Below are 22,286 nucleotides of genomic sequence, written 5' to 3' on the forward strand. Positions count from 1 at the left end.
GGGAAGGGAGGGGGCACGGGGTGGGGAGGTAGGAAAGATGGTGGAATGAGATGGACATCATTACCCTAAATACATGTATGAAGACATGAATGGTGTGAGTCTACTTTGTGTACAACCAGAGACATGAAAATTGTGCTCTATATGTGGACTATGAATTGAAATGCATTCTGCTGTTGTGTATTACAAATTAGAATAAATAAATAATTTTTTAAAAAAGAGACAATGGAGCAATATCTTCAGAGTTCTGAGAGGAAAGGACTTATTATGTACACCTCTAATGCACTAATAAAAATATCAGGGTTTATTTTGACATGATGAAAATAATTGAAAATAATTTGCTCCAATTCAGTTCCTAGTACTTCCTCTTTCCTTTACCCCTCCCTCCCCTTGTTCCCTTTCCTCTACTCTTCTGGTCTTCTATTTATTTAGAGTCTTCTTTTAAATTAGTGCACTACAGATACACATAAAGCTAAAAACTCACTTGGTACTAGTCACATACGTACATGGGACAGTTTGGCTGGTTTCTTTCCACTGTTCCTCCCACTTCTGGTCCCTCCTCCCTCCCCTTTAATCCTCTTCTTCAACTCCACTGACATCTCCTCTCTTTTCACGGGATTTCCCCTGCCTTCCTCCACTCCCCTTTCCCCTGTTTTTGGTCTTCCACATATGAGAGAAAACATTCAACCCTTGACTTTCTGGGTTTGACTTATTTCACTTACCCACTCAAACTGCCACTGAATTGTGAAATGAAATGAAATGCTTTGGCAAGTTCCCAAAAGTTTTTTGAGGATAATTACCAAAAAGAAATTGAAGAAACAGACATGAGTACAGGGAACACTGATGAGCAAACAGGTAAACTTAGAGATAAATTTACATAATTGTTTATAATAAGATGATTAATAAGAATTCAGAAGGAAAAATCCCTTGATCTCCAAACTGGATGTAGTGGGGGCAGGAGATGCAGAGGAAGAGTGTGCCAAGGTCCTAGTGGGAGAGGCAGGAGGGCATGTGGGGAGAATGGGGTGGGGCATGAACATGAAGTTTAGATATTGAGAAGATTCCTATAGGTTTAAAGATCCTAATTTAAACTAAGGGGTTAATACACAGTGAACACCTGGAAGGAGAAAATGAAAACAGCAAGGATGAAGAGCACGGTCAAACCAATGGGAGGCAAGAAAAGAAAAATATATATGTACAAAAATGGAAAAATTTAGGGAAGAAAGAGCTTCAAACAATGTTAGAGGAATTAAAATAAGTAAATTAAAGTAGCCTGTTAAAGATCAGGAACACTATGTTGGCTAAAGAGGAAAAGGTGAGCTATATTTTGTCAATCAGACTCACAACCTGAACACAAAATGTCACAAAGCAATTGAATGATAGAGAAATATAAATCAGACCAAGATTAGTAGGAAAAAAAATTGGAGCACAAAGAGTTTCAGGAAAATGGAATATAGGATGAAAAATAATAAAAAGGACAAAGAGGATATTTCCTATGGATAGAATGCTCTATTCCTACTGATATGACCCTCTAGGACCAACTTGAGCTAGCTGATCACAATTCTTGCCTGACATTTTTGAAATCTTGTCATTAGAGTTGGGTGTCCTTGTCAAGTTAATGAACAAAACAAAGCCACTGCTTTCATGGAGATTTTGTTCTGGAAGAAGCAGGTGGGCACACACACACACACACACACACACACAAACTAATAATCAAACTATATGGAATGTCAGTGGTAATAAGTGCTAAGTGTTGAAAGGAAGCGTAGCAGGGGTGTCATTTTAAATGGGGTAGCCAAGGAAGACTTCACCAGGAAAATGGTCAAAGACTTTCCAGTTGCTGAGGAAGGAACCATACAGACTTCTGAGGGAAGAGAATTTCAGGCAGGGGGGACAGCAAGAGCAAATGGTCACTGAATATAAAGTTAAATAAATTAACTATGGAGGGGCTAGTGAGGTAAGTGGGAAATCAGGAGTGTAGCATCAGAAGCCAAGTGAAGACGGTGGAATAATGAACTGTGTCAAAACAGCAGGTGTGCCAAAGAGCAGGGGGACTGACAAAGGCCATGATTAAATTTAGCAAACAGAAGCCACAGCTGACTGTGACAAAAACAATCTCAGGGGAGCACTGGGAACCCAAATCTAAGAACTGGGCGTAAGAGAGAAAATGGAATAGCGAATACAGTCAACCATTTCAAATGGATTTGCCATAAAGAAAAGCTGAGGAGAGGGCAGGGCCTGGAGCAGGCGGTGGGATCAAGGTGGGAGAGAGTCAAGAGTGGGAGGGAGAAGACCTGGGCATCCACGAAACAAACGAGGTTCCCTCCAGAATAATATTAGGAAGTTTCAAAATAAACATGAGAGCAGCCACCTGAGAAATCGCCTAACACAAATGATTACTGAAAGGAAGGGAATTTAGAAATGCTTGAGATTCAATCAAGGAAACCAGATCTAAAGAGGATTGTGTTATAACTGGATTGTGTTATAACTGAAAGAAAGCCTACTCAATTGTACTTTACCCATGACGGAAGACAGGACTAAAAGACAAGGACTCAGTTTGAGCAAGATTCATAATAGGAGTTTGAGAGACAAAGTAAAGCAATGTATTTCCAGCAATGTTTACAAAAAGAGGATACTGATGAGTGAAATTGAATTTGGGTGCATTTATAGATATATTTTTCATCTTAATTGTAAAGATGGATGTGTTGGGGGGTTATTAGGTCATTAGGATTATCCATGTGATTTCAGGATCAGAAAGCAACCTTATTAGTGGAGTTTTCCATGTAGATTCCCTACAAGAAGACAGCGTACTTATCAGGGGGCTTGAGTGTCTAATCCCAAGGGGATTTAGCCAAGCTATATTAACAAATTGTCATTCTGATTTATTCTGTATTTTCATGAGAGTTTGGTTCTAGTAGTCAGAAGCCTGGAACTGTCTGGATATATAAAAGCAAATGGACCAAGCTTTGAAATGACCCTGAGGTAGAGTAGAGCCAGTCATTAGTAGGCCTCTCAAATGCCAGCCATAAACCAGGCGAGGCGGTACATGCCTGTAACCCCAGCAGCTTGGGAAGCTGAGGCAGCAGGATTGGGAGTTCAAAGCCAGCCTCAGCAACTTAGCAAGGCCCTGAGCAACTTAGCAAGGCCTGGGAAACTCAGCAAGACCCTGTCTCTAAATAAAAAATAAAAAAGGCTGGGGATGTGGCTCAGTGGTTAAGCACCCGGACTTCAATCCCTGGTACAAAAAAAAGATAAAAAATGCCACACATACCTTATTCCTTGTCCATCTAACCATATGCTTGAAATATTGAACTAAGGAAGGGGCACTGGAGTAACAACTAGAAAACGATCTAGGTCTCTGCCACCACTAGCCTGGCAACCCCATCCGGTGAGTGCCATCCATTCCTGTGGTCCTCAGTTCACATTGTCTTTGCAAATGGGAGTAACAATAGCTATTCTATCACAATGATTTGTTTTGAGGCTCAGAATTTAAGTCTAAAACAAATGGCTATATGAACAGAAGATATTAATGCTCTCATCATTACATGCCCTAAAGCCTGAGTGTATAATTGGTATACTGAAGCACATTACCACAATTATCCAAGAATTGAAGACAAGATGAAAAACCACAAACCCACTGAAGAAAATCTGGGAAATCCTACCTCTCAGCAACTGGTTTGGCAATGTTTTCAAAAATGATCTCTTGCTTTGCATCTTGATCAAAAATCCTCTGAAATCTGCAATGTGAAAGTGGTAATTATTTAAATGCTGTGCCTTCAAACACTATTGGATTAATAAATCTTGTTTTTCTAAAGCTTTGTAAGTGACCCCACATTTACATCATCAGGCTTACCTAACTTAACACAATGTTTGTCCTGTAGTTCCACCACACTGTGCTCTTGTACTCCTGTATACAAATGGTGGGTAAACAGTATTGCTTTGACAAGATCTGCACAATAAATCCCTCTGAAAAGCTGCAGCAGCTTTGAACCAAATAATAAACTGTGTGTTTTTTAGCTCTCAAGAGGGACAGTGTCTACAATTGGCATCAAATTCAAATTCAGATAACTGCATGAAATGGAAACCCAAGAACAGGATGTAAACAGCCAAAGAACTTCTGATGTCTGACCTGTGAGAAAATGGGGGCAACTGTGAATTGTATCATTATTGAATTTAATTTTAAAATTAAATTGAACTGAAGTTTATGTTTCACTAATTAGGTACTAAAATCCAGTATCAACAATGTCAATTCTCAAGATGGCGTTGTTTCATTTTATTGACCAAGATTCAAAAGTCAAAAAGTAAACTAAGATATATCTGTTCTGCAAAGAGAAGTCTTTATTAAATTGGCAGTGACCGGGGAATGGGAGATGGTGTGGTGTCAGTTTCACTCTTCTCCGGTGCCACTCTGATGAGTACAGGATTGCAAGCACAGTGGAATAATTTGAGTAGGAGACACATCTATTCTTTTGCAGTGAAGTGAGGTACTACCAGCATGTATAGCCCCCATGAAAACATCGCAATAATGAGAAGAGGGAGGCGGGCTGGGAGGGGGGACAGAGAGACCAACCAAAATGTTAGCAAAGGGTGAATCTCCCACAAAGAGTATATGAATGTTGACTGGGTTGTTCTTCTACCTTATATATTTAAATTTTTTCAAAATAAAAGTTGTAGAGATGAGAACTTTAAAGCAAAAATTTTAAAATAAACACTTTGAGGACATCCTAAGCAACTCTCGGGGAGACACAGGAACTTCTGGACTACATGCCTGTGTACTCAAGTAAATTGGCATGTGTTCAATCCAAGTGGAGACTATAGGTGACATGCAAACCTGTTTTCACTGCTGGGAACTGCAGAAGAGTGTCTAGAGATGGAAATATAAAACCGGAAATATAAAACGTTAAGAAATTTGTCTTTATTGCAGGAACCTCTGGTCTACATTAAATTTAAAGGATCCCTATAGCTGAACCACATTTGTTTTTGAAAAGTAAATAATGAACTACACAAGGAGATATTCTAAGGCATTTCTCAGGCAAGGTGATTTTAGACAGCAGTCTTTACTGTTCAATGTGCTCAGACCACTCCTCAAAATCTGGCAGGTGTAAAACAGCTTTAGATATGAGCACCAGCATTATAGAGAGGTCGACGTAACACAGGTCTCCCTATGCTCTTCAGAGCATGGTCCACTAGGACATCTTAGTACAGACCCCTAGTGGTGCCTGTGAAGAGACGGGTGGTACAGAAAGCTTGCTGGATTCTTTTATCAGGCTGATGACTGATGAATCAATCAGCCATTCTTGACCAAACATCCTTACATAATAGGAACTATGTCTACTACTACATAATCAAGAAATGGCAGGAGTTTTAAAGAAGACATTGAATCAAACACAGAATGCACTATAAAAGATATATTTTGTAAAATAATTAATTATGGTACATTCATTTACTAATCTATTTGTTTCACAAATATATACTGAGTGTCTATGTACCAAGCATTTTTAATGAGCTTTAGGTGAGAAGTTACCTATAAAACACAGTGAATTCCTTGGGAAAACATGACATTCTCCACTATTTACAATAGCAGATGGTAGAATCATAAGCAATTCAGAGCCCTCTGTTTATTGGCCCTCCCCATTTTAGAATGAGGATTTTGGCATCAAACTTTATAATAAGTCATTAATTGTACATTAAGGATAAAATAGTATTATCCCAAATATTTTATTTTTTCTGACATGGTGGCATAGCAATCTAAAAAGGCATTTTGATCAGCTATTTTCTGAAAACAATTCAAGAGCAAAACAGAATCACAGAATTAGGAGAGATTTTATCAGTTCTGTGTAATTGCTTATGAGGAAGAAGTTTAGATCCACAGAGATGAAGTAGTTACTCATGGTCCTAAAGCCCATCAGTAACATGCCTTGAGACACAACTGGAGATACCTGATTTCTAGGAGGTCCTTTCATTTATTAAGATGTTAGGTAGGATTTTTCTGAACTCCATTTCAAACTCAGCAAATACTGATCTTTTTGTACCCCAAACCATTCTTCCTGCAATCTTCCTCACCCCCCACCCCAACTCCATCTTTCTAAATGTTGAGTCCAAAATCCTTCAGGCACCCTTGACTCTTTCTCTTTCTATTGCACTCTATATTCAATCTACTAGCAAATTTTACCAGCTCTGACCTCCAAAATACATCCATAATCCAATTACGGTCATCACTTGGTATCCTTGGGGAACTGATTCCAGGGCCCCCATGGATACCAAAATCCAAAGATATTCACATCCCTTATATAAGCTGACATAGTATTTGCATATAATCTATGCACATACTCCCCTATACTTTAAATCATCTCTAGATTACTTAGAATGCATAATATAATGTAAATGCTGTGTAAATAGTCGTTAACTATATTGTTTAAGGAAAAAAAACAAGAAAAAAGTCTGTGTGTGCTCAATATGCCCTTTTTTGTTTGTTTGTTTTCCCAATATTTTCAGTCCACAGGTGTTTGGATTTGTGTATCAGAACTGAAGAACTGCAGATATAGAAGGCACACTGTATTTCTTAACATTTCCACCCTGGCCCAAGATACCATAAATTCTAGTCTGGTTTTCCTTACAGTCTGTTTTCCAAGTATCAAGAGTGATCCTGCTAAAACTTAGGTGAGATCATTTCATTCTTTTGCTCAAAACCTTCCCTTGCCTTCCATGGTGCTCACCATGACTCACAGGGCTCTATATAATCTGCTCGCTCTGTGCTCCTCAATTTCTCTTCTCCCCCTTAGCCCCCTTGCTCACTGCACTCCAGCCCCCCAGATCCCTTTCCTGTGTCCATCCCCCTGCAGAGACATTGCTCGTGCTATTCCCTTGGCCTGGAATTCTCATCCCTCAGCTATTTGCATGGCTGGTTTCCTCACCTCTCTTTCCTGCCTTACTCTTCTTCGTGGCACTTAACAATTTCTGACATGCATTTATTAATTTGCTTGTCTGTCTCCTCCCACTAAAATATAAGCTCCAGAAGAACAGCAGCTTTGGTGCATGTTCCCTCCTGTATTCCTAACAGTGAACACAGCATATGGTGGGTAGTCAATAAATATTTATTGATTGAATGAGTTTTCTTAGGAGAAAACAGCCTTCAAAATGCTTAAATATTTATCACTGAATATATGTAAAAGTTGAATATTTTATTCTATCTTAAATATTAAAACCAATATTTAAATTCAGAGATCTAAAATATAGGCAAATGGTGCTCTTTCAATAAATATATGTTTAAATGCCCTGTTTCTATATAATGCAAAGAATACTTTAGAAAAGGTCCATAGATAAAGATATGATCAGTTGTTTTTTTAATACCTTTATTTTTATTTATTTGTTTTTAATGTGGTGCTGAAGATCAGACCCAGTGCTTCAGGCATGCTAGGCAACTGCTCTACCATTGAGCCATAACCTCAGCCCTGATCAGTTGTTCTTTTTTTAAAAAAAAAAAGTTTTGTTTTTTTTTTAAAGAGAGAGAGAATTTTTTTTAATATTTATTTTTTAGTCTTCGGCGGACACAACATCCCTGTTTGTATGTGGTGCTGAGGATCAAACCCAGGCCGCACGCATGCCAGGTGAGCACGCCACCGCTTGAGCCACATCCCCAGCCCGATCAGTTGTTCTTAAAATAATGGGATCATGCTGAATCAAATGTTTCAACAAAGTGTTGCTTTATAGAGATTGGCTTAGACCAGCTACCAACTGCCATGAAGTCATAGCTATTTAGATGTGTAGCAGGCTTACATCTTCTAGAAGAATGCCCCTTCTGCAAAAGTCAATCATGTATCATAGGATGCTTCTTAAAGGAGCTAATGAAAGGCAACAGGGATCTCATAAGACAAGGCAAGGTCCACCTCACTACACAACCATGTGTTAGCAATCCTGCTTGTACTTGCTGTAAAAGGAGACAAATGAAGAAGATGGGCTGGGTGTGGAAAGAGACATATATTAAAGAGACAAAATGTACAGATACAAAGATCAAGGAGAATTCTCTATGAGCCAAAAAATAAGAGCAAATAAGAACCTGAAAAAGAGAGGAGCTGGGGGTGTAGCTTAGTGGTGAGTGTGTGCTTAGCATATATGTGGCCCTGGGTTCAATCCCCAGCACTGAAAAAGACAGAAAAGGCAAGGGGAAGCATGGGTGGGGGATGGAGAAAGAGAGAGAAAGACAGACAGACAGACACAGAGACAAACAAAACTTTAAAGTGTCTGGGACAGTTTTGTCCAAAGGCCAGGGCAGGATAGTCTCAAAACAGTCTAGAGATAGATGCAAGTGAGTAATTAGGATTCCTTCAGTTAAGTCTAGAAATCTACCACCAAAATTTGAGTTAGAGATCACATATGCATTTAACTTGAGCTCAAACTTCTCCAGAAATCAAAGGTGGTGATCAAAAGAAATGGCTTAATCTGAAATTTGAGAATAAGGACAGTGTGAAATATATATCCATAATCCTCCCAAATTCAAAGACTGGCTACTATAAAAGTATTCAGACCAAAGGCACTGTGATTATCCACGGGTGGCCCATTGGTACTTTCCACCCAGACACTATGATTCAGCACTGCCCAAAAGGAATATAACGTAATCCATAAATGTGAGCATATATGTAACTTAAAATGTTCTAGGAGCTTGGCTTTTGAAAAAAGTAAAACAAAATAGGTGAAAATAATTACAGTAGTATATTTTAACCCAATACAGCTAAAATTTTATCATTACAATATATAATAGATATGAAAAACTTCTTAACATAGTTTATATTCTCTTTTTCTTTCACATATTGAGCTTTCAAAAAGCCTTCATGTATTTTATACTTTACAAGACAATCTTTTTTTTGTGTGTGTGTGTGTGTGTGTGTGTGGTGCTGGGGATCAAACCTAGAGTCTTGTGCATGTAAGGCAAGCACTCTACCAACTGAGCCATATTAGCAGCCCTGACATCTAATTGTTGACTAACACATTTCAAGAGCTCTAGAGCCACATGTGGCTTATGGCTATTATACTGGACAGCATGGTTATCAAGTGTATGTATGTGCATATGCAATCTGTGTATCATATTTTAAAGAAGGCTTACCTAAACAGTACACAAGATTATACCTAAAGGTCTTATCTTGAAAAAAATTTAGTTGTTCATTGGAATTTCCTATAAGTGCTAAACCACAGCAGGCTGAGTATAGAAAAGATAACATCAGATAAAGAAAGGCTGAAATCCTGGAATATAATCTCAGATAAGGAAATATATCCTCTTTCAACCTTAAGCACAGCAGTGAACTTGAGTTCCTCCTCCAAATGAGACAGCCATACTACTTTTTCCACAAGAAATGGGGCTAATGAGTTCACAGTGAATATTAATGCAGGACAAAAGCTAGTCCAATAATGAAAAAGGAATGAAGTAAAAGAAAGATAAACTTACATAAATTTGTAGCTTTCTCGCTTATTATTCACAAATCCATCTGCCAAATCACGAGGTATGATAATTTCCAAGCTAGGTGTTAAATTTTCATCATCATCTATGGAATAAATCTGTAAATATAAGAATAAATATAAAATGGTGAAATCACAGCTTGAACTATGACTGTGTTATTATGACTTGCATAATAATGGTATAAAATTGTACTTTTAAGATAAAATGTCATGGACAGGGAGATAGTTCAGTGGCAAAGTATCTGCCTTGCATTCAAAAAGCCCTGGGTTCGACCCCCCAGTTCCAAGGGAAAAAAAAAGATAAAATGTCAAAACAGTATAATTTTCCTCATTGAAATGTGTGCACTCAAACAAATATATGGAACAGAACAAGAGGTGAAACCTGAATCAATGCTATATCAAAACTCAGATCAGGGGCTGGGGATGTGGCTCAAGCGGTAGCGCGCTCGCCTGGCATGCGTGTGGCCTGGGTTCGATCCTCAGCACCACATACAAACAAAGGTGTTGTGTCTGCCAAAAACTAAAAAAAACAAAATAAATATTAAAAAAAAAAAAAAAAACTCAGATCAGCTGGGCGCAGTGGCTGAGGCAGTAGCATCTTAAGTTCAAAGCCAGCCTCATCAACAGCAAGGCACTGAGCAACTCAGTGAGACCCTGTCTCTAAATAAAATACAAAAACAGGGCTAGGGATGTGGCTCAGTGGATGAGTGCCCCTGAGTCAATCCCCAATACCAAAAAACAAACAAACAAAACAAAACAAAAACTCAGATCATCTCTGAATGATCTAAACACTCAAATTTGAGAATGTGAATGTTTCTGTTGTTGTCACTGAAAACTAACAGCCCTGAAAGCAACATATAATCTAAATACTGCTTTGGTATTTATCAAAAATAACATTTTACTATAACCAATAAACATTTCTGAGTATTTACAAACTACTAGACACAGATAAAAGAATGAGAGTAATCTGAGCCTTCTCACAGAGCTGTGAGAATGCTCAAATTTAAGTTATGTTCAAAGAAGCCCAAGTTTCCATAAAATATATTCAGACGTTTGATAAGACATGGGGCTTCAGAAGATACATGTACTTCATGTCTTTGATGTCATTTTCAACCCAGCCCAGCCACTAATTGGCAAGTGACCTGGGAGAAATCACTTAGCCTCTCTAAGCTGATATGGAAATGGAGGTCTTAATCAAAGCCCTACAACTGTAACCTTCTCTGTTTCTCTTCTCGGTTACCTACTTCTTTATTTATTGGCCAGGAAACCAAGACTCAAGCCTATAAAGAAATCATGTGGAAGAAGGAAAAGCATAATATTTAGTGTCCAAACACTGAGCTCAATTTACCAGCTGTGTGATCTGCCACCACTTTCAGAATCAAGGTTCCTTGTACATAAAGCAAATGAGAAAAACAGAATTGCCTCCCTTACAAGATTGCTGGGGGCACCAAATGATGTAATAGAAATGGAAGTATTTTGTAATGCACCATAAAAAAATCATTCATTAGATTTAGAGGATTTTTTTAAAAAAAGGTCTTTCACCAAGAAATAAATTTTTTTCTAACAGGCAATACTTCCTATTTAAGACCCATTTAGATGCTTGATTATGGGAGGAAAGTCATATTCCTAAGCAAGTAAACGTCCCCCTGAACCTCCAAAAGTATGAATAATTTCCTAAGTGGATTTTTATTGAAACCTCTCATTTAAAATGTGAACACTTCAGGTACAAAAGTGGCTTTGTAAAATAAAATTGTAGAAAGTTCGGGAACCAGGTTCAAGGCTTTCTGGCTAGATTTTCTCAAGAGGCATTCAAAGTATGTCCTGTAGAGCACTACACTACCAAATCTCCCTCCCCCCCAAAAACAGTTTAATAACTGCAGGTAAATGAAGGGAGTGTGTGAAACACCAAACATGCAAAAGTGAGGAGTGGCATGCATTTTAAAAAATCGATTTCTACCTGTTCTCAGCAGGTAGAAAAAAAAACAAAACTGATGGGTAGGAACAATGGCTCCTTGCTATCCGCCCCCCTTTACTCCTAAGCCAATCTTGAGTCATTAAGAAAAGTAGGAAAACTTAGTCTAATATACTGGCTTTCTACTCTTAGTCATAAAAATATTTATTATCTGAGATAGGCTAGTTATTGTTTAGAAGACAGAACAAATGCAAGGATAAATATGAAAATGTTTTTGAAATGTACAAAGCACTGTAGAAATGGAAAGTGCTGCCATTGCTAAAATTATCAGATCCATACAATATATCTTCTTTATTAGTCTACAAATTATTATAATTTAATATATGTCTTAAGGAATAGGATTAATATACAGCCTTTGAATCATTCTTGGTTTAATATTACAAATAGCATTTTTTTAAAGAGAGAGAGAGAGAGAATTTTTTAATATTTATTTTTTTAGTTATCGGCAGACACAACATCTTTGTTTGTATGTGGTGCTGAGGATCAAACCTGGGCCACAGGCATGCCAGGCGAGCGCGCTACCACTTGAGCCACATCCCCAGCCCTACAAATAGCATTTGTAGTCAGAGAAATAATCATACAATCTTTTGTAGACAAAAAGATCCAGTGCTAAAATATGGAGTTTCTAAAGGAAAATAGGAATATACTAACTCTGTATTTATTCATTCCCATTCTTTTTGTGAATGTGGCATGTAACATTTCAAAGAATCTGATATCATGAAATGCAACACGGCACCTAAAGGTACCTCTGGAGGATCAAGTAATCCCCTTCTTAGACTCATCTAAGAAGTGGGAAAGGAGGCACATTAAAAGAGCCAAACCCTGCATTTTAAGAAAAGAGAAAGTTAGGGGTTGCTGATGTGGCTGAGTGATAGAGCACATGCCTGGTAGAGACAGACAGAAAGATAGCAATATTAAATCCAGGCCTCTCCATCAATTTCCCAACCTTACTCATCTTTTCATTTTGCCAGAGCATCTGCTTTTGACTGCAAAGTCTCTGTAAACTCAATGCTTTTAGTCAAGACTCTGTGGGTAGATGTTGCATACAATATACTTTTTACATGCGTTTTATATGCACTTTAAGAAAATCTTTGTGTAGGTGATTGTAAAAGGAGGGAATAAATGGGAAGATACTATGGTTCTTTCCATACTGCTTTATATCTTTAACAAAATATTCTTTGAGTCTTCTTATGCATCTTTTGCTTAATGTACTCGTCAAGAAAAAGAGTTATCATCATCATGATGATAAACATTGATTTCTCCTTGTTTTAAATACATAAGTTATATGAGGCAAATGCAAAGTTATTAGTTACTATGATGTTATACACACACACACACATACACACACACACAATATAGATATGGGGTGGAAATAAAACATACATAATATACCTACTCTAAGAACTCACAAGTATGACTCAAGTTGCCCTTGCCTAAATTCTCACTCTGGGAATGATTTTTTTTTTTTCCTGCCTGAAACAGGAATAGCTAGCTGGGGGTGGGGGGGGGGGCTGGGGGGTGGGGCTGGAATCCTTAATTAAAATCACAGTTCTGCAACTCACCAGCTGGATACTCTGGTCACATTACTTAATCCAAGAGACTCAGTTTCCTCATTAAAATGAGGGAAATGACACCCACCTTGCAGGGTTCTTGAAAGGATCAAAAAATGCAGATTAAGCCCGGGTCAAGTAGCAATTTCTCAAGACCTGGTAAGAATGCCTATATTCTCCTCTAGGCAAAGAAAACACTATTTTGAAACATTTAAGAAGATTACAAAGTATCTCTGCTCAGAGCCAAGGTTAATGCCTTACTTAACATTCTTTGTAATCTGAATTAGCACACTAGAGAAAGCACCTAGTAAATACTCATAGATGTTTTCTGAATGAAGCATATATGTGTATTCTGTGTGTCAGGATGCTTAAATATACCTACAATGAATATACATCAAAATCACGTGTTTGTTGCAGAATGACAATATAGAAAAGAAATTCCTGAGGGCCCACTGACTGCAAAGTATTAAATAAGTGTATGCTTTGTGTATCTGTCTATATTTGTATCATTTCAGACATTTAGAAGCATGCATCTCTTACACATATTTTGCCCCAGTGGGAAAACACGTTTCAGTGTACCTGTGTGTATGGAGTTGTGACAGTTTCCCTGAAAGGTGCGGTAAATGCCGGGGTATGACTGAGGCGCAGTCTCTGGGAGTGCGCAAACAGGCGAGCGTGCCCTGCGTGGGCACTTGAGCTCTGTGCCCGGTTTGCGGCCGCAGGGCTGTGAGGGGTGGAAATGGACTGGGTGACTGTCGCCCCTCACCGAGTGCAGCGGCAACTGCGTGGCCGCAGGGGCTCTCGGTCAGTGCGTGCGGGATTCCCGGCCGCACCCGCGCCCTGGCCGAGCCCTCTCCCGGGGCCGGACCCTCACGTGTCCCACACCCGCGGCCTGGAGGCCCCACCGCGCTGGCGCCCCCGCCGTACCCCTGATTGCTGCTTCCGAGCAGGGGGCTTTACCCTCGCGAAAATCTGGATCGTCTGCTTCACCATCTCTTCCCTGGCTCTGCACTGACCCTTGACCTCTTTCAGGCCTTAGCTTCCAAAACTTGTTACTCCCACCACCTCCAGCTCCCCTCAGCCTTAGCAACAGTAACTAGGAACACTACCCAACGAGCACCGCGGCATCCAGAACCCCGCCTCCTCTCCCTAATTGGTCGCAGACCTGGAGGGACGGCCCTAAGGGAGAGGTTGAGGGGTGGAGTTGGGGCGGGGCCGAGAGGAGAGCAGTGCGCTTGCGCGTGGGCAGGGCTCTGGGGACGGTGGTTAGAAGTGATAAGTGCCTTGTATACCTTGCCTGGTTCCTTAACCCGTTCCTTCCTCGTGTCTTCGCCTCTTTTTATCACTGAGATCATTTTTGCATTTTATCGTGCCCTCATTGGAGAAATGATACTTGATCTGTGACACGCAGTATCCTGGCTGAGAATCTCGAATCGAGCAAAACTGCCCTGGCCCACTTGGAGATCAGGGTCTGAAGAATCACAGAAAGTTACAACCCAGGGAAAATTTCTATGCTAAAATAGGGTTAAGCACGGTATTCTGTCTAGCTCTGTTTCGGAAGGGTAAGACTGGAGGAAGGGGATTGCCTCCCATTTAAGTCATGTCAAGAAAGAATGGGCTTCTCAAAAGACACTTTAGTATCCACAAAGATGCTCAACCTCGTTATCCTCCAAGGAAATATAAATTTAAACCACAGTGAGATATATCACTATGCGTCTATCACAATGGCTGAAATGCTGACAAAGTTGCAGAGAAAATGAAATCACTCATACTTTACTAGCGGAAATGTTCATATACTATAAAATTGTTTGATCTTTTTTTCAAAACTGAAAGTGCAATTACTCTGAGACCTGGCAGTTGCACTCTTGGGCATTTATCCCAGAGAAATGAAAACTTGTGTTTACACAAAATCTCTAATGTGAACATTGACAGCACCTTAATTTATAAGAGTCCCAAACTGGAAATAACTCAGGTGTACTTCAGCTGATGAATGGTTAAGCAAATTGAGAAATACTGCTCATCAATAACAAAGACAGAACTATTGATATATTAAACAACTTGGATGAACTTCCAGGGAATTCTGTTGTGTAAAAGAAGCCAAAGTCAGAAGTTAAATACTGTATGATCCCACTTATATAACAGTCTTGAAATGACAAAATTACAGAGATGGAGAGAAGATTAGTGGTTGTCAGGGAGGTAGAGAGGGCACGAAGTGGCTATGGTTGTAAAGAAATCCTTGTGATGTACTGTTCTGTATCTGACTGGGATGGTGGTCACAGAAATCCACACATATAGTAGCATTGCATGGAACAAAATACACACACACACACACGTGCATGGAAAGCCTTCAAGTCAAACAAGTTGGAATAAGATCAATGATTGTAGCAGTGTCAATTCCCGGATTGTTATATTATACCACAGCTATGTAAGATATTACTATTGTGGGAAACTGGGGGAAGGGTATGCAAGTTCTCTCTATTATTTTTTACAACTACATGCAAATCTACAATTATCTCAAACTAAATAGCTTTTTAAAGAAAATTAAAAGGCAAACCACAGACTGGGAGAAAACTTTTGCAAAGCATAGTGATAAGGGACTTACACCCAGGATCTATACAAAACTTTTCAAACCAAACTCAATTGATAGAAAAATACACAATCCAATTTAAAAAAAGAGGGGGGCACAGCCAAAATATTTAAACAAACACTTTACCAGAAGGATATATGAAGGCTGGAGTTGCAGCTCAGTGGTGGAGTACTTCTTACTTACCTAGCAGGCACAAGGCCCCTGATTCAATCCCTAGTATCACCACACACACACACACACACACACACACACACACACACAGCCTGGCAAATAAGCACATGAAATTGATGCTCAATATCATTTATCATTATTGAGGTGCCAATTAAAACCACAATGAGACACTACAACATGCCCCTTATGAAGGCTAAAAATAAGAAAATGAAACTGTCAATATCAAGTGCTGACACAGACACAGCATCTAGAACTCTCAAATATCACTAGTAAGAAAGCAAGATAAACCAGCCACTTTGAAGAACAGTTTTACTTACCACAGGACGAAGCAATCCTGATGCCAACATGGGAATTTTGACTTGATGACAGTAGAGATGAAAACAAGCCAGGGGAGAGAACACACAGGCAAGGATTTTATTAGGACTTCTACTAAGAGAAGGGACCAGAGTGTGAGGCTGGCTCCCCAAAGGAAAGGGTTAATTTTATTTTCGTGAAAGGGTTTTTTGCAAGGGAGCTAAGGTTTAGGAATGTTAATTGTCTTTGGATAAATTTCAAAGGTGTGTGTGTGTGTGTGTGTGTGTGTGTGTGTGTGTGTGTGTTTTCTATGAGAGCACTTTAACTGAGGAAGGCAAGGTCAGTGGTCATTCTGGAGTCAAATGTTAGTTTTTCACATCCACACTGTGTTCTGTATAAGCATCTCCATCTTGTGAACAGGACAAGTTGCTGTAGCTGTTAAAAGAATGCACAGGTGGAAGATGGAAGAGAACATAAATCATGGCCAGTAACAAGTTAAGGGCCCTGGGAATTTGCCATTTTTATGACTCCTCAATGGTTTATGCTTTATGTTGTTTGTCCTTGGAGGGTCATGGCAAGAGCATCCTGGCCCTAATGAGGCACCTGGTCTCTGAAGCTATTCAGGTGTTTGAGGGATGGGTAAGGCACATACCAGGCTTATCATACCTAAGAGGCCATGAGTTAAGGTGGGAGAACAGACCCAAAGGCTTATACCATCTCCTAATGGTTGTCAGGCTATGAGTTAAGAGCCAGTAGTGCATTCGCCCTTTGTCCCTATGCTGGTCTCTAACTGTCTAGTTCGTGTGCCTAAATATTTACCCAAGTAAAATGACGACACAGAGAAACCTAAACAGGAATATCTATTCCTAATTGCCAAACACTGTAAACAAAGTAAAATGTTGTTCAACTGAAAAAAATAGATAAGCAAACTGGTACAGCCATATAATAAAAGGGAATGAACTGAAGGCGCCCACAAGAACATAGTTAAATCTCAGATTGATTATTCTGAGTGAGAAGTGCCTGACTCAAGGTTACAATTTTAAAATTCCATTTATACAACATTCTGGAAAAAGGAAAAACTATAGGGATCGAAAACAGATCAGTGGCTTCCAGGGGCTGGGAGTAGGGAAAGGGGTTGACTGCAGTGAACATCAGAGAGGTGTGTATGTGGGAGATGATGGACCTGTCTCATACTGTGATTGTGATTGAGGTTGTGGTCACATGACTATTATGCATTTGACAAAACTCATAGAACAACCTATATACTTAAAAGAGTATACTGTAGGTTAATTATACCATAAAAAGAAAAGGAAGGGGAAGAATGGGGTATGAACAGGTGTAGCAGTACCTACAGATGGAAGAGGAAGCAGGTATTTATTAAGTGACTTTGAGAGCTTTTTACCTAGTGAGGAAGTGATCATTCAAGATTGGACAATCTGGCATATGGTGCAGGTATTTACCTGGACAGGTAAAACTGATTCAGTTGGGGGAGAGGGAGAAATGAGAAGCTGGGGGCATGATAAAGTTCAAGGTTCTATGGAACTTTAACAGGGAGTTGGATAAAGTTTAGGAGAAAGCTGTGGCTGAGAATATGAATTTGGGAATCCTCGCAAAGACCTGTTTCCAGAAACCAACCGAGTTATTCAAGAAGACTGAGTCTGAAATGCTAACACCAACAGTTGGAGGAGCAAAGGAGGCCACACAGGAAGCTGAAGAGAGTGGCTGGCAGGGTCTTTGAGAGAAAATGGAATGTTACATGGAAGTCAGGGGAAGAGAACATTCTGAGAAGAAGAAAGTGTTCAACAGTGTTGGACACTAAAAAGGATGTCCTAAAAATATCCGTTTGACTTAGCAGCCAGAAGGCATTAGTGATCTAGATGGTGGTTTCAGTGGCGTAGTGGGGTCAGAAGGCAGGTTGTAAGACACGGAGGAGAGAGTGGGAGGTTAGGAAGTGGAGGAAGCCAAGATAGGGACCTCCTCCAGAAGCTTGCTTGCCAAAAGTTGTACAGGAGCAAAACCCAGGGTAAAAGCTAGAGGAACCCAGAGTGAGGAAGGGTCTTTTGTTCGTCTCCAAGGAGGTAAATCCAATAGAAAAGGAGAGGATGAAGGTATAGAAAAAGAGAAGGTGGAAGATGGTTGCCCCAGAGCAGGTGGTATTTTAACAAGAGGGTACCATGAGAGGTCAGAGGCAAAATAGCCAAGGGTACGTGCCAAAGGTCACTGTAGGCATTGAATTAGGACATCTCGGTTGATTGAAAGATGCCAGTGGCCTTTGATGTGAAGGAGTGTTGAACAGGATTGCAGGAAAATCTATGGGTCCAGGAAGTGGGAACTTTAATATAAGGCTCTGGGTCATAGGATCAAATGCATTGATGAGGAGGAAGTATAAATTCAAATCCTGAGACTTATCATTCCTGAGAGTGTGACCTTGGGAAGCAATTTATGTTTTCATGTCTCAGTTGGTTCATCCAGTATGTGGGGATGGTTAATAGCTACCTCATGGAGTTATCATAGAGATTAAATGGTGGCATGTTAGTAAAAATGTGTATGTGGAAGGTGATGGTACACTGGTACACAGTACTCAGTGAATAGAGGACATTTATACACATAGGATTCTGATCCCTGGATTGGATTCCTTTGGGCTCTTAAAGAACAGACACTATGGCACAAATATGTCTCTACAGCTCGCTGGGATTGTAAACTCAATACTTCCCATGGCCTAATCTGTGATGTAAATACCTTAAGCAGACAAGGAGAAGGAATAGGAATTGGGTAACGAAAAGGGAGACTAGTGTCCCAACTAAAAAGCATTGGAAAGACAGTCAAATGAATGGGACAGAACTTTCCTATGTTCATATATGAATCCAGAACCCTTGAAACTCCACATCATGTACAACCACAGCATGGAGTCCTAATTTGAATAAATTATATTCCATGTACGTATAATGTGTCAAAATATGTTCTACCGTCATGTATATCTAAAAAGAATAAATAAAATACATTAAAATGTGTTTTTTTAATATAAAAGCACAATTCTGCCTAAAGACAGCATATTTGTGGCTCCCATTTCAAACCTCTGTTTCTGTCTCTGGTGTAAGTGACTTCAGTTACTCCCAGGCCCTGTCTCTCTTCTGACAGCTTTCCTTAAATCTCTAACAGATGACTTTAATGGGTACAAACTAGGTTTTGTGATTAAATCTCCAAGTTCTGGTGTTTTTCCCACAACTTGATTTACATTCATCATTATTATTTGCACCTCACCTACTTGTTTAAATGTGGGAATTAAGATGCTTTTCAATTGTTTAAAAGATTCTTGAGCTCTGCAGTTGTCAAAATAACAGATAATTGCACCAGGCAAATTAGCGTGCGTTTAGGAGCCCCAAATCTGAAAGAAATTAAGCTGTGTCTGAAATGAATTAGTCTATAGGCAACTTAGTTGGGTTTTGTTTGCTTGTATATTTTGTTTTGTTTTGCTTGGGAAAAGCTTTCAGCTCTAGTACTAGTTTTCAAGGACCTCTTATGCTGTTGGTGCTACAACTATAAAATGCATCATTTTACTTTATAAGTCTGAAGAGGGACCCGTAAAAATTTTATGGGCTGGTAATTTTGATATAGAATGTGTACATAAAATTGCCTAATTGCAGTAAGCTTTCTTCTCCCCTCTTTTACTCATGACTTTGATGGATTTACATTTTTTGGTTCAAAAAAATCCCTCCTGATCACAGCCTGACTGTCTCCCACCCGCCACCTTATTATTAGAGGAACAGGCAGGTTAAGACATATGCTAGAAGCTCATTAACCCATTCGGGAGTCTTCTGTTAATAACATCCACCAAAAAGCAAGGCTGGTAGTCAGAATCTCCTGATTATTAGTATATAGCAGTATGAATAAGAGAAAAGTCAGTTGATAAAAAACTGTCCCTTTGTAGTTGTGAATACCTGATAGGATGTCAGGCCCTGAACGAGTCCTGAGTGTCCCTGATTGAGGCTTTTGTGGAGAGGCATTGAAAGTTTCAAAAGATTGAGTATATTTTTCTGTGGAGGATACTTTCATTTGGAATCCCCTTCTCGGTCCAACAACCCCCATTTATTCATCTTACGGGTGGTCGGTACTAGAGAGAACCCCTTAATACCACTCAGTCTAGAGAGGCCATTTGTTTCATTGTTTCTGAACCAAGTGGAGAATACACAGGGCAATTTCTGGTACTCATTAAATGCTAAATAATAACATGCCGTTAAATTGCAGAGCGCGGGTACCACAAAATCTGTAAGATATAATTTCAGCAAAGAATTTTCTTTGGAGAATATGTTCGGCTAATTTAAAGCATAATTTCATTAACATAACCATCTTTCCACACACAGCAGAGTGAAATTCATACAGCTTTACCAGCGCTTGGGTTTATAGGATGCAGTGGGAATCCCTGGGGTTGATCAACTTGAACTTCCTTTTCCTATCTGAGGGTAGATTCAGATTTGAACCCTTATTCTGGGTTCTCTCTCCTGCTGGTTCATCACCTCTCTGGCTGAGAGGCAGAGCCCCCTTCCCCAAAATGTGTCTGCTCCTCTTCCTGCAGCCCTCCTGGGGCTCCCCCTGAACAACAACATCAAAGTCATTTAGGGCTGGGAGCTGGTGGCCAGCCATATGGAATTACAGCCCAGGCTCCCACCGGATTACAGAGTGGAGCACAAGAACCAAATGACAGTACCATGTCACAGAGGGAAGCCTCCAGTTTTGAATGGAAAATATGACTATTTGTGTATTTATACACAGGCTTCTCATAAACAACCTGCATATTTCACCAACATCCCAATGAAGCAAGGGATGGGCTGAGTTAAAAATAGTTCTAGAATGTCTCTCTTCTAAGTAAGCCACCCTCCCTGTCCTATCTCCTCAGAGCGTTGACTTAACTGTGTTTCTCTGGATATTTCAGAGTTAGAAAAAATACTGTCCAACCTAACTTGAAACAGAAAATGGCGTACATAGCAGGGTGCCTGACCCAATCCCAAACACCATATCTGTCTTGAATCTGGGTGTTTGGCAACTGAATGTATCCTAATCTATCTCTACTTCCTTGTCTCCCATTCATTTCTCAGTCTCCCACAGTCTGGGTTTTGTTTCTCATGCTGCACGGAGCTTGTTTAAAGTGCACCTCCAGAGCAAAGTCTTTCGTCTGTACATCTTGGAATAGTGTCACGATAGGCCCCTGGCTTCTCTTCTCTTTGTATAGCTACATCCGAACATTTTTTAAAGTCTGAATGAGCCTGCCTCCTAAATATCTTTTGTCTCTTTCCCATCAACTTCATCTTCACAATTTACTCTCCGGGCTCCTAGTCTCTTTGCCAGAATTACCAAAGACCCTCCCAGCTATTTTTCTTGCTTCTGATCTCATCCTCCTCTTCCTTCCATCTTCAACAACTGCTGCAAGATGATACAGTGCGAACCAGTTTGTGTCACTTCTTGTTTGAAGACCTCCAGTCCTTTCCTGCTACAAACGGTGTCTAGTCCAGAGGTCCTTCAAACCTAGTCCAAATTGCCTTTATGTCAATTTCATAGTCCTTCCCATGTCCTCTGCCCCCAACTTCCCTGCCCCTGTACTCTGGCCTCTCAGTGACTTTCTGCAATTCCCAAGCACGATGTCATGCTTTTCCATGTCTCCACTTCTTTGTATGTCCTGTTCTTTATGTTTGCAGTGTTGTCTTCCTGCCTAGAAATCAGAAATATTCAACCCAGCCTTCAAGATCCAACTCACATTCTACCTGCTTCATAAAGACTATCACCCCTGTCTCCCCTAGGCAAAGTTAGAGACCCTCCTTTGTGTAGCTACCTCTTATTCCTTCCTTTGTATTAGTACTCATTGTCCTGTTAATGTGGCCTATTTGTACCCGCCCCCAACCCTTCCTCACCCCAGGGATTATTTTTAAGGACTATGACTGGGCCCAGAAGTTACCTAGTATTTCCAGTGAGTAACAGGTTTTAGGTACATACATTTTTGATGAATTAATGAATGAATGCATAAGTCATGCTTGGCATCAATAAAGCCCCTAGAAATTAAAAAAAAAATTATCTGAGGTTCATGTTTCCACTAGGAAAATTAGTTTCTCCTCCTTTGTCACCCAAACAAAGATAACCTACAGAAAGTAGGGTCTTTACAAAAGAATCAAACACCATCACTGTTTCAATTTCTAAACTCATTTTCTTCAGGTTAAAAAAAAAGAAAAAAAGAAAGAAACTGGTTATAAATTTCCCAGGGTGATAAGCAGAGCAC

The 22,286-nt window shown here is 39.7% G+C and overlaps 1 protein-coding gene across 2 annotated transcripts in view; it reads right to left on the reverse strand.

Annotated features, from left to right (window-relative positions):
- Window positions 1-14,063, reverse strand: part of Kif6 (kinesin family member 6) — a 394,766-nt gene extending 380,703 nt beyond the window's left edge. For both annotated transcript variants that reach the window (XM_048805240.1, XM_048805239.1), the window contains exons 1-3: window positions 13,897-14,063; window positions 9,437-9,546; window positions 3,660-3,734 (exon numbers count right to left, since the gene is read on the reverse strand). In XM_048805240.1, coding sequence (XP_048661197.1) covers window positions 3,660-3,734; window positions 9,437-9,546; window positions 13,897-13,962 — 251 coding nt within the window. In that variant the 5' untranslated portion in view covers window positions 13,963-14,063. The remainder of the gene's footprint in view (window positions 1-3,659; window positions 3,735-9,436; window positions 9,547-13,896) is intronic.
- Window positions 14,064-22,286: the final 8,223 nt, after the last annotated feature.

This window comes from Marmota marmota, unplaced genomic scaffold (assembly GCF_001458135.2).
Source record: "Marmota marmota marmota unplaced genomic scaffold, marMar, whole genome shotgun sequence".
Lineage (NCBI taxonomy): Eukaryota > Metazoa > Chordata > Mammalia > Rodentia > Sciuridae > Marmota > Marmota marmota.